Here is a 13,476-nt window from a genome sequence, read left to right as displayed (position 1 = left end):
CACCTCTTCTGCATGTTCCACAAATCTGTCAAAGTCTTCCTTTGTCCTGCAATAAAAGCCTACAGTTGCACTTGGATCCATCTTGCTCAGAGATACTTTACGAGGAGAGAAGCAGTGAAAGGACTGAAAAGAAAGAGCATACTGTAAGTCTACAGAATTATGTTACCCTGACTTGGCAACCGAACAAAAGCTGTCACAGCATGCCCAACTACTGTAAGTCTACGGAATTATGTTACCCTGACTTGGCAACCGAACAAAAGCTGTCACAGCATGCCCAACTACTGTAAGTCTACAGAATTATGTTACCCTGACTTGGCAACCGAACAAAAGCTGTCACAGCATGCCCAACTACTGTAAGTCTACAGAATTATGTTACACTGACTTGGCAACCAAACAAAAGCTGTCACAGCATGCCCAACTACTGTAAGTCTACAGAATTATGTTACCCTGACTTGGCAACCAAACAAAAGCTGTCACAGCATGCCCAACTACTGTAAGTCTACAGAATTATGTTACCCTGACTTGGCAACCAAACAAAAGCTGTCACAGCATGCCCAACTACTGTAAGTCTACAGAATTATGTTACCCTGACTTGGCAACCAAACAAAAGCTGTCACAGCATGCCCAACTACTGTAAGTCTACAGAATTATGTTACCCTGACTTGGCAACCAAACAAAAGCTGTCACAGCATGCCCAACTACTGTAAGTCCACAGAATTATATTACCCTGACTTGGCAACCAAACAAAAGCTGACACAGCATGCCCAACTACTGTAAGTCCACAGAATTATATTACCCTGACTTGGCAACCAAACAAAAGCTGTCACAGCATGCCCAACTACTGTAAGTCTACAGAATTATATTACCCTGACTTGGCAACCAAACAAAAGCTGTCACAGCATGCCCAAATATTTTGCTGCTGGATAGTGAAATTGTACACATCTGAGGAGACTGGAGCTATAACTGGAATGTTTAATGACTCAAATGTGGCTGATGATATTGCACAATATCTTAAGTCCAAGTCAAATATTAAGTAATAACAGAGATAGATTGAAAGCGTATCAAAACTAACTATAAAAGGGACATAATTCATGGAATATTTTTGCAAGAGTAATGCACCATCTGTCATATCATGATGCTCATAATGTGGAACAATTACCTCAAGTTTGAATCAAATCCATTTAGTTATCAGAGATATGTCGAAAAAAGCAATGCAAATTATATGGAAATAAAGGAAAGGGGGCATAATCTGTGAAATATTTGAGCCAGAGTTACGGACCTTGAGTCATATGATGAGGACAATGATGTGGAAGAACTATTTTATGTCTGAATCAAATCCAATGACTAATAACAAAGAAAGAGCAAAAGTGAATGAAATTTAACCTGAAATTTTAAGTACATAGCAAAGGAGGAATAATTCATGAAATATTGAAGCAAGAGTTATGACTCTTGTGTCATACAATGTGGATGATAATGTGGAACAGCTATATATTAAGTTTGAAAATTTTGTATTCACAGAGATATATTGAGATGCATCAAAATTTTAAAAAAGAGGGCCATGAAGGCCCTGTATTGCTCACCTGACCTATTGACCTAAAGATCATCAAGATTAACATTCTGACCAAGTTTCATTAAGATATGGTCATAAATGTGGCCTCTGAAGTGTTAACTAGCTATTCCTTTGATTTGACCCCGTGACCTATTTTTTGACCCGACATGACACAGATTCGAACTTGACCTAAAGATCATCAAGATTAGCATTCTGACTAAGTTTCATGAAGATACAATCATAAATGTGGCCTAAACTTAAACAAGCTTTTCCTTTGATATGACCTAGTGACCTAGTTTTTCACCCCACCTGACCCAGATTTGAACTTGACCTAAAGATCATCAAGATTAACATTCTGACCAAGTTTCATTAAGATATGGTCATAAATGTGGCCTCTAAAGTGTTAACTAGCTTTTCCTTTGATTTGACCTGGTGACCTAGTTTTTGACCCGACATGACCCAGATTCAAACTTGTCCTAAAGATCATCAAGTTTACCATTCTGACTAAATCTCATGAAGATACAGTCATAAATATGGCCTCTAGAGTGTTAACAAGCTTTTCCTTTGGTTTGACCTGGTGACCTAGTTTTTGACCCCAGATGACCCAATGTCAAACTCGTCCAAGAGTTTATTGAAGGTTACATTCTGACCAAGTTTCATTAAGACTGGGCCAAAATTGTGACCTCTAGAGTGTTAACAAGCTTTTCCTTTGATTTGACCTCGTGACCTAGTTTTTGACCCCAGATGACCCAATATTGAACTCGTCCAAGATTTCATTGAGGGTAACATTCTGACTAAGTTTCATTAAGATTGGCTCAAAACTGTGACCCCTAGAGTGTTAACAGTCAAATTGTTGATCAGGGTTCATACAGACAAGGCCAAGTCAAATTCAAGGACTTTTCAAGCACTAGTCTTATAGTTTTCAAGGACTTATTTATAAATAATACTTACACAGATTACCGTGACGAATTGACGCCATTTTAGTCAGGGGAGACAACACTAAACATTCGTACCCAAACTTTGCTTTCGTCCCGAACACATTCGACCTTTTTTATTACGGTGTTTTCGTAGCTCTGCCCATTGCTCGAAACTTGCCGATTTTATTCTAAAAGATTTACTTTTGATTTTCAGGGAGATTTTAATTGTCTAGCATACTAGAAAATAAGAAATTCAAGTACTTTTCAAGGTCTTTGGGCAATTTTCAAGCACTTTTCAAGACAAATTTTGTTTTCAAGGACTTTTCAAGACTGCCCTTCATTTTCAAGTACTTTTCAAGCCTGTGCAAACCCTGTTGATGCCGACGCCGATGACGACGGACGACGACGGACACAGGGTGATCATAAAAGCTCACCTTTGAGCACTTTGTGCTCAGGTGAGCTAAAAAAATTAGCCTCTTCTACTAACCACAGGCAACTGTCCTATAAAGTTTGACTGTAGGCCAATTTTCAATCTCAAGGTCACTGTGACCTTGATCTTTGACCAACTGACCCCCAAAACAATAATAGTCAATAATAATAACCTTGGGCAATCATTATATGAAGTTTGATGCCTGTAGGCTTAAGCTTTCTTAAGTTTTTGATCAGAAACAGATAGATAGAAAGTCCAGCTACCATATGCCTCCCTGTTTTAGGAGGCACAAAAATTTTAAGCCCTTAATGTATAGTTTTGACGAAGTCAAGGGTCATAACTCTGGTTTTTCAGGGTGGAACAAAAACAAGAGGAGGCCCAAAAGGGCCTAAGTTGCTCACCTGAAGAAAACCTTAACCATCTGACTTTGCTTCTAACTAGGTTTGGTAAAAACCCTTTAAGATGTTCATTAAAACAAAGTTATTTAAAGGTTTTTTTCTATATTTTGCTGTCACACACCAAAAAAGCATAACCATCAGAAGAAATCATTTAAGGGTATTTCTATTTTAACTCTTTTGGCCCCTAAAAGGGCTAAAGTATCCCCATTTGAACAAATTTGGCACAAGACCTTATGATAATGTTACAAACCAAGTTTGATGAAGATCTATCAAGAGGTTCATCAGAAGAAGTACTTTATAGGTACTTCTATTTCTATGTTAAGCTCTAGTGGCCCCAAAAAGTGCCCCTAAGGCCAGCATTTTTTTATTTTCTGGTTTACTGGAGATTTTTTAAAAAATCTGGGTTGGGGGGAACAAATAAAAATAAAAACAAGAGGGTCATGAAATCGCTCATCTGAGTAATATGAGCCACATGTTTAAAATGGAACAATGATGCTAAAATATTAGAAAGAAGGTCAGTAGGTCACATTCATGGTCAATGAAAGTCAGTTTTAAGATTGGTGTGCAAAACTGTACATGTCATCAAATTTCAAGGCTGTATCTTAAAAAACAAGAAAGTAGGTCAAGGTCACAGTCAAGTGACCCCTAATCGATTGGGGTCATCAGGTAATTATAATTAAACAGTCTAGGAAATATGATCTGATAATTTTTTAAGTATATATTCCTATATAACTCATATAACAAGTGACCACTGGGGCAGGGCCTCTTTCCACCCAAGGGGCATAATTTGAACAATCTTGTTAGAGATGCACTAGGCAATGCTACATACCAAATATCAAAGGCCTAACCTTGAACTTAAAGACAAGAAGATTCGTATTTTTTCCCCTATATAATTCTATGTTAAATTTGGGACCCCCAGGGCAGGGCCTCTTTTCACCCCAGGGGCATAATTTGAACAATTCTGGTAGAGGACCACAAGGCAATGCAAACATAAAATATCAAAAGCCTTGGCCTTTCAGTTTCAGGCGAGAAGATTTTTAAAGTTTTATCCTATATAAGTCTATAAAAAACTTGCATACAGTACATTAACAAAAACACAAACAATACATATCCTTTCTATACCTGACATGTTGAGTCAGGTCAGGTATGCAAACAACAGTTTCTGAGAGAAGACCCGTCAATGAGATGGGACTTATAATATTTCTCATGGACTTAGAAAGTTATGAGTCCCAAAAAACATTTATTACTGGAAATATCATTATGTGTTCCTCAGTGTCAAAGGCACATGACATGTGGTATATAGTGTTATATAATGTTCGGCCCATATGTACTTTTAAAGGGTCTTCTTACAGATTTTATTGCAAGTGGACATAAGAATATTTCTGGGAGTTTCATATTTGATAATTATCTTTTGAGTTATGGTACCTGGCTTGAACACTAGTCAAACTAATTTATAAAAAATATAAAACAATCTGACCATCCCATTATTTTGACTAGCTTGAACTTTTAATCACATGTATTGTTCGGTCAAACATTTGCAGGGAACATGTGTCATTAAACATTGACAGTGCACTTTGTTTTGAACAGATCTTCTAACAAGAGGGCCCTGAAGGCCCTGTATCGCTCACCTGAAGAAAGTAGGTCAGTAGGTCACATTCATGGTCACTGAAGTCAGTTTTAAGATCAGTGTGCAAAACTGTACAAGTCATCCAAATTTCAAGGCTGTATCTTAAAAAACAAAAAAGGTGGTCAGTAGGTCACATTCCACATGACCCAGATTCAAATTGACCTAAAGATCATCAAGGTTAACATTCTGACCAAGTTTCATGATAAACAGTCAAAAATGTGGGCTCTAGAGTGTTAACAAGCTTTTCCTTTGATTTCACCTGGTGACCTACGTTTTGACCCCACCTGACCCAGATTTGAACTTAACCTAAAGATCATCAAGATTAACATTCTGACCAAGTTTCATTAAGACTGGGCCAAAATTGTGACCTCTAGAGAGTTAACAAGCTTTTCCTTTGATTTGACCTGGTGACCTAGTTTCTGACTCCACTTGACCTAGGTTTGAACCTGACCTAAAAATCATCAAGGTAAATATTTCTGACCAAGTTTAATAGAGATATTATCATAAATGTGGCCTCTAGAGTGTTAACAAGCTTTACATTTAAATTGACCTGTTGACCTAGTTTTTGAACCAACCTGACCCAGACTTGAAGTTGACCTAGATTTGAAGTTGACCTAAAGATCATCAAGGTTAACGTTCTGACCAAGTTTCATAGAGATATTATCATAAATGTGACATCTAGAGTTTTAACAAGCTTTACAATTGATTTGACCTGGTGACCTAGTTCTTGTCCCCACCTGACCCAATTTTAAACTTGACCTAAAGATCATCAAGGTTAACATTCTGACCAAGTTTCATTAAGATATGGTCATGAATGTGGCCTCTAGAGTGTTAACTAGCTTTTACTTTGATTTGACCTGGTGACCTAGTTTTTGACACCACCTGACCCAGATTTTCAACTTGACCTAAAAATCATCAAGATTAACATTCTGACCAAGTTTCATTATGGTACATTCATAAATGTGACCTCTAGGGTGTTATAAAGCCTTACCTTTGATTTAACCTGGTGACCTAGTTTCTCCCAATTTGTTTACAATACTTGTTATCTTTGCCAATTTATTCCAAAGATTATTGTCTATTAACTTGTATATTTTCCTATTTAATCCTTCACACATAATTTACATTCTTGCTGGCCGCCATTTTTCATGTGTCTGTTGATAAACAAAATCCCTCTACCATACAGCAAAACTTTTATTTTTGGAAGAGCAATTAAGGACGGTCGGCGGGTAAAGTGAAAATATAAGTACTGAAACTGACTTTTATTTTTATTCTGTTTTGTCCAAAGATAGTGGCGGCGCTCCCGTAAACCAGAAAATAAAAAAAATGCTGGCCTAATTGAACAAACATGGTAAAGGACCTTATAATTAATTAATGATGCTCCAGACAAGGTTCACAAGGTCACAGAAAGTTGGTTTTAAGACCGGTGTGCAAAACTGTACATGTCATCCAAATTTCAAGGCTGTATCTTAAAAAACAAGAAAGTAAGTCAGTAGGTCAAGGTCACAGTCAAGTGACCCCTAATCGCTTGTGGTCATCAGGTAATTATAATTAAAAAGTCTAGGAAATATGATCTGATAATTTTTTGAGTATATATTCCTATATAACTCATATAACAAGTGACCCCCAGTGTGGGGCCTCTTTTTTCACCCCAGGGGCATAATTTGAACAATCTTGTTAGAAATCCACTAGGCAATGCTACATATCAAATATCAAAGGCCTAGACGACCTTGAACTTTGAGACAAGAAGATTTTTTTTCTCCCTATGTAAGTCTATGTTAAATTTGGGACCCCCAGTTCAGGGCCTCTTTTCACCCAAGGGGCATAATTTGAACAATTTTGGTAGAGGACCAAAAAGGAATGCAACATATCAAATATCAAAAACCTAGGCCTTGCAGTTTAAGGCAAGAAGATTTTTAAAGTATTTTCCTATATAGGTCTATGTAAAACTTGTGACCCCACGGAGAAGGGCCTCTCTTCAACCTAGGGTCACAATTTGATCAATCTTCATAGAAGACCATAAGATGATGTCACATGCCAAATATCAAGGCTCTACGCCTTGCGGTTTTGGACAAGGAGATTTTTTTCCTATATAAGGCTATGTATAACTTGAGACCCCCTGGGGCTGGGCCTCTTTTCACCCCAGGGTTATAATTTGAATAATTTTGGTAGAGGACCACAAGGCAATGCTACATACCAAATATCAAAGGTCTTGTGGTTTTAGACAAGAAGATTTTTAAACTTTTTTTCCTATATAAGTCTATGTAAAAGTTGGGACCCCCGTGGCGGGGCCATATTTGACCCTAGGGGGATAATGTGTACAATCTTGGCAGAGGACCACTAGATGATGCTACATACCAAATATCAAAGCCCTAGGCCATGTGGTTTTGTACAAAAAGAGTTTCAAAGTTTTCCCTATATAAGTCTATATGAACCATGTGACCCCTGGGGAAGAGCCATATTTGACCCTAGGGGGATAAGTTGAACAATCTTGGTAGAGGACCACTAGATGATGCTACATACTAAATATCCAAGCCCTAGGCCATGTGGTTTTGTACAAGAAGATTTTCAAAGTTTTCCCTATATAAGTCTATATAAACCATGTGACCCCCCCGGGCGGGGCCATATTTGACCCTAGGAAGATAATTTGAAAAATTTTGGTAGAGGACCACTAGATGATGCTACACGCCAGATATCAAAGCCCTAGGCCCTGTGGTTATGGAGAAGAAGATTTTTAAAGTTTTTCCTTTCGGTTGCCATGGCAACCAGAGTTCTGAATGGAATTCAATTCTTTGAATAATTTTGAAAGGGGGCCATCCAAGGATCATTCCTGTGAAGTTTGGTGTAATTTTGCCCAGTGGTTTTCAAGAAGATTTTTTTAGAAATTGTTGACGCACCACACGCGACGGACTACGCACGACAGACTATGCACGACGGACGATGGACATGAAGTGGTCACAATAGCTCACAGGTGAGCTAAAAAAGTAACGTCATTTTGAAAGTAACTATCGCACACACTTTCAGAAATGGCAATGTCAGATAAGTTAGCAGCACAGAAAGTATAAATAAAATATTGTGTAGATCGCGGTGTGACTCCTTCACAAACAAAACGACATGGCACAAACGTTTGAAGGAAGTTTGGGCGAGTGATTCAACCGTGATCTACACAATATATTATTAATACTTTTTTGCACCACGAACTTATCTGACGTCGCCATTTCTGAAAGTGCGACCGTTACTTTCAAAACTAGAAAATGCTTTTGTAAAAAAGAGCATGTCTCCCCAAATGCAAAGTCCTATAGGCAAGAAGTCAATAGGGGTCAGGAGCGAAAGTCAAAGAGACACTGATGGTTGGCTGCAATAGGGATCATCTACTTGGCATGTCCAGTCATCCCGCTAAATTTCAACACTCTTGGCCTAGTGGTTCTCAAGTCACTGTTCAGGCTCCTGTGACCTTGACCTTCGATCAAGTGACCTCAAAATAAATAGGGGTCATCTACTCTGCATGTCCAATCATCCTGTTAAGTTTCAACATTATAGGTCAAGTGGTTCTCAAGTTATTTCCAAAAAATTATTTTACATGAACAGGCCACTGTGACCTTGACCTTTAATTGACTGACTCCAAAATCAATAGGGGTCATCAACTTTGCATGTTCAATCATCCTATAAAGTTTCAACAGTCTGGGTCAAGTGGTTCTCAAGTTATTGATCGGAACTGGTTATCAATGTTCAGGCCCCTGTGACCTTGACCTTTAACGGAGTGACCCCAAAAACAATAGGGGTCATTTACTCTGTATGAACAATCATCCTATGAAGTTTCAACATTCTGGGTCGAGAGGTTCTCAAGTTATTGATTGGAAATGGTTTTCCATGTTCAGGCCCCTGTGGCCTTGACCTTTAACAGAGTGACCCCAAAATCGTTAGGGGTCATCTACTCTGCATGACCAATCATCCTATGAAGTTTCATCATTCTGGGTCAAGTGGTTCTCAAGTTACTGACCGGAAATGGTTTTCAATGTTCAGGCCCCTGTCGCCTTGACCTTTAACAGAGTGACCCCAAAATCATTAGGGGTCATCTACTCTTCATGACCAATCATCCTGTTAAGTTTCAACATTCTGGGTCAAGTGGTTCTCAAGTTACTGACCGGAAATGGTTTTCAATGTTCAGGCCCCTGTGACCTTGACCTTTAATGGAGTGACCCAAAAATCGATAGGGGTCATCTACTCTTCATGACCAATCATCCTATTAAGTTTCAACATTCTGGGTCAAGTGGTTCTCTAGTTATTGATCGGAAATGGTTTTCAATGTTCAGGCCCCTGTGACCTTGACCTTTGACGGAGTGACCCCAAAATCAATAGGGGTCATCTATTCTTCATGACCAATCATCCTATGAAGTTTCAACATTCTGGGTCAAGTGGTTCTCTAGTTATTGATCGGAAATGGTTTTCAATGTTCAGGCCCCTGTGACCTTGACCTTTGACGGAGTGACCCCAAAATCAATAGGGGTCATCTACTCTTCATGACCAATCATCCTATGAAGTTTCAACATTCTGGGTCAAGTGGTTCTCTAGTTATTGATCAGAAATGGTTTTCAATGTTCAGGCCCCTGTGACCTTGACCTTTGATGGAGTGACCCCAAAATCGTTAGGGGTCGTCTACTCCAGCAGCCCTACAACCCTATAAAGTTTGAAGGTTCTAGGTCAAATGGTTCTCCAGTTATTGCTCGGAAATGAAGTGTGACGTACGGACGGACGGACGGAAGGACAGACGGACAGACGGACGGACGGACAGGGCAAAAACAATATGTCTCCTGGGGGAGACATAATTACGTTACTATCTGAACGTAAGTGATGTCAAATACTTGAAATGCAACATAATTGTGCGCCAAACATTGCCATTAATGACCATATAAATTTTAATCCTGTGAGATTTTTATCGGGTAAGTTACATGAATTTAAAAGGAAGCCGCTTTTTTTTTTTTGGTAGGAGGAAAACTGAGCGTGCGCCGACTAGCAATGACTGCCATTATCCATTATCTAAATTTACTCAAATTATATGACAGATATTTAATTTTAAAGTCTATAGTCCTGTGGAACATGCATTGAAATAACATCAGTTGAAATAATTATTTGATGCGTCGCTTAAAAAAAATTCGTGATTTTCTGGGACAACCCTCGTAATGATCCTCTAGACCATGTTTGATGAAGATCCATCAAGCAATTCATGAGAAGAGGCTTTTTAAAGGTATTTCTGTTTTAGCAGCACTTAAAAGGGACCACGTATCCCCAACTGAACAATGTTGGTGAAGGACCTTATAATGATGCTACAAATCAAGTTTCATGAAGATTCATCAAGTGGTTCATGAGGAGTTATTTTAAGGCATTTCTAATTATAGCTCTGGTAGCCCTATATCGCTCACCTGCGTTTAATTGCTTGCTTGAACAAATTTCTTTGCTAAAGCTTCAAAAACAAAAAAGTTATGTGAGGAGGTCATGGTAAAGATTCTTCAAGATAAGTACTGAAATGTGTTAAAAAATTATAAAGGTGGTCCAAATCTCTTTGCTGTAGCTTCAAAAACAGGAAAGTAGGTCAGTATGTCAGGGTTAATAATATTTAAGATGAGTATTGAAATCTGTATCAAAACTTCTACATGCCGTCCAAATTTCCATGATGTATCTTCAAAAACAAGAAAAAAGGTCAGAAGGTCACGATTCAGACTATTCAAGATGAGTATTGAAATCTGTATAAAAAATTATACAGGTGGTCCAAATTTCTATACTGTAACTTCAAAAATGAAAAAGCAGGTCATGATTAAGACTATTCAAGATGAGTATTTAAATCTATATCAAACATTATACATGTGGTCCAAATCTTTTTGCTGTAGCTTCAAAAACAAGAAAGTAGGTCAGGGCTAAGAAATTAAAGATAAGAATTGAAATCTTTAACGAAAGTTATTGACGTGGTCCAAATTTCTATGCTGTTAAGATCGGTGTGCAAAACTGTATATGTCATCCAAATTTCAAGGCTGTACCTTAAAAAACAAAAAAGTAGGTCAGTAGGTCAAGGTCACAGTCAAGTGACCCCCTAATTACTTGGGGTCATCAGGTATTTATAATTAAACAGTCTAGGAAATATGATCCGATAATTTTATTTTTTCCTATAGAACTCATATACAAATGACCCATGGGGCGAGGGCCTCTTTTCACCCCAGGGGCATAATTTGAACAATCTTGTTAGAGAACCACTAGGCAATGCTACATACCAAATATCAAATGCTTAAGCCTTAAACTTTCAGACAAGAAGATTTCTAAAAAAATTTCCTATGTAAGTCTATGTAAAACTTGGGGCCCCCGAGGCCGGGCCTCTTTTCACCCCAGGGGCATAATTTGAATACTTATGATAGAGGACCACTAGGCAATGCAACTTAACAAATATCAAAAGTCTAGGCCTTGCAGTTTCAGTCAAGAAGATTTTTAAAGCTTTTTCCTATATAAGTCTATGTAAAACTTGGGACCCCCTGGGTGGGGCCTCTTTTCACCTCAGGGGAATAATTTGAATAATCTTGGTAAAGGATCACTAGGCAATGCTACAAACCAAATATCAAAAGTCTAGGCCTTGCAGTTTCAGACAAACAGATTTTTAAAGTTTGTCCTATATAAGTCTATGTAAAACTTGGTACCCCGGGGTGGGGCCTCTTTTCACCCTAGGGGTATAATTTGAACAATCTTAGTAGAGGATCACAAGGCAATATTACGTACCAAATATCGAAGGCCTAGGTCTTGTGGTTTCAGACAAGAAGATTTTTCAAGTTTTTTCCAATACAGTGGAACCTCCCTAATCCAAACCCCTCTAATCCGAAAACCTGTCTAAACCGAACAAATTATTTGGTCCTATTTTTTCTTGTTCATTCTCTATTGTAAGAATACCCTTGTAATCCGAAACCTCTCTACTAGATTTTTATATCTAATTACATTAAAATCTACCCTTCTAATCCGAACCTAAGTCAATGTTTCTGATGTAAGTCTTGCTCACTTTTGACATTTTTGTGTCTGTTCACAATTTTAGCTATAAATACTCTTTATAAAGGTGTCAACAGCAATAAGCCCAACTCTTGTAATCAAAAGTCTTGTAAGATTTTTGCTTTGTAGCTCTATGTATACAATAAGCACATGTGTGAAAGAAGCATGTACAAGTAGTTTGTTTGAACAGAAATTTGTAATAATAGACATATATGTAATAAGCATTGCCAATGTAATAGATCCTTATTAAGCTGTACCTTCCTCACATAATTTTGTACAATTTGTTCATTCAAAGCAGCAAATTGATTTGAACACTGGAAGTGGTACTAAATGGGATTGTTAAAATGTGGACAAGTAAAATATTCTCCTTTTTGCTACCTTCTGCGGTTTACAAGTGATATTGAAATGAAATTTACATTACACTAAAGCAATCTACAAGTTGCTTATAATTTAATTATTTTTATTAGTCTGTTCACAAAAAGATGAATCTACACATCATGTGTAACAAATACATGTTTTTTCGTTCTAAAATAGAAACCTTTCTAATCCGAACTTTTTTTCTGGTCCGAGCATGTTCGGATTAGACAGGTTCCACTGTATAAGTCTATATAAACCATGTAACCCCCAGGGCTGGGCCATATTTGACCCTAGGGGGATACTTTTAACACTCGTGGTAGAGGACCACTATATGATGCTACATATAAAAATATCAAAGCCCTAGGCCCTGTGGTTTTGGACAAGAAGATTTTTAAAGATTTTCCTTTTGGTTGCCATGGCAACCAGAGTTCTGAATGGAATTCATTTTTTTTTAACAATTTTTAAAGAAGACCATCCAAGGAAAATCCCTGTGAAGTTTCATCAAAATTGGTCAGGTGGTTTAGGAGGAGACGTTGTTTAAAGGAAAGTGTGGACGGACGCCAGAAGGACGCCGGACGGTGAGCTATGACAATATCTCAGCCTGAGCCTTTGGCTCAGGTGAGCTAAAAATTGGGAGAGGACCTTTTAATGATGCTACATACCAACTTTTATGAAGATCCATTGAACGGATCATGAGAAGAAGTCTTTTAAAGGTATTTCTAGTTTTAACTCTAGTGGCCCAAAAAATGGGTCAAGTGCCCCCATTTGAACAAATTTGGGAGAGGACCTGATTGATGCTACAGACCAAGTTTGATGAAGATCCATTAAGGGGTTCATGAGAAGAAGTTCTTAAAAGAAAATTCTATCTTTAGCTCTGGTGGCCCCTAAAAGGGGCCAAGGTGAACCATTTGATCAAACTTGATACAGGTCCATCCCAGAATGCTACTGACCAAGTTTCGTGTAATTCTGATAAGTTCTTTTCAGAGGAGAAGATGTTTAAGTAAAGATGTTGAAGCAGGACGATGGATGCAGGACGATGGATGACCGATGCCAGACCATCCACCTATACTAATAGCTCACCCTGAACAAAACTCAGGTGAGCTTAAAACAGGAGCCTGACTATAGGTAAAATATTCCTTAAGATACATGCAACACCAACTTTTAAGCACTTAATGTGTATT

At 38.0% G+C, this 13,476-nt stretch overlaps 1 protein-coding gene across 1 annotated transcript in view; it reads right to left on the bottom strand.

Annotated features, from left to right (window-relative positions):
* The window catches only part of LOC123524438 (cysteine protease atg4da-like), a 70,227-nt gene that overhangs the window by 15,793 nt on the left and 40,958 nt on the right, over window positions 1-13,476 (bottom strand). The window contains exon 8 of the mRNA XM_045302644.2: window positions 4-123. Within this exon, the coding sequence (XP_045158579.2) occupies window positions 4-123 (120 nt within the window). The remainder of the gene's footprint in view (window positions 1-3; window positions 124-13,476) is intronic.

The sequence above is a fragment of the Mercenaria mercenaria genome, chromosome 3, assembly GCF_021730395.1.
Source record: "Mercenaria mercenaria strain notata chromosome 3, MADL_Memer_1, whole genome shotgun sequence".
Classification (NCBI taxonomy): domain Eukaryota; kingdom Metazoa; phylum Mollusca; class Bivalvia; order Venerida; family Veneridae; genus Mercenaria; species Mercenaria mercenaria.
The sequence above is the reverse complement of the archived record's forward strand: the minus strand, read 5'-3'. Positions and strand labels throughout refer to the sequence as shown.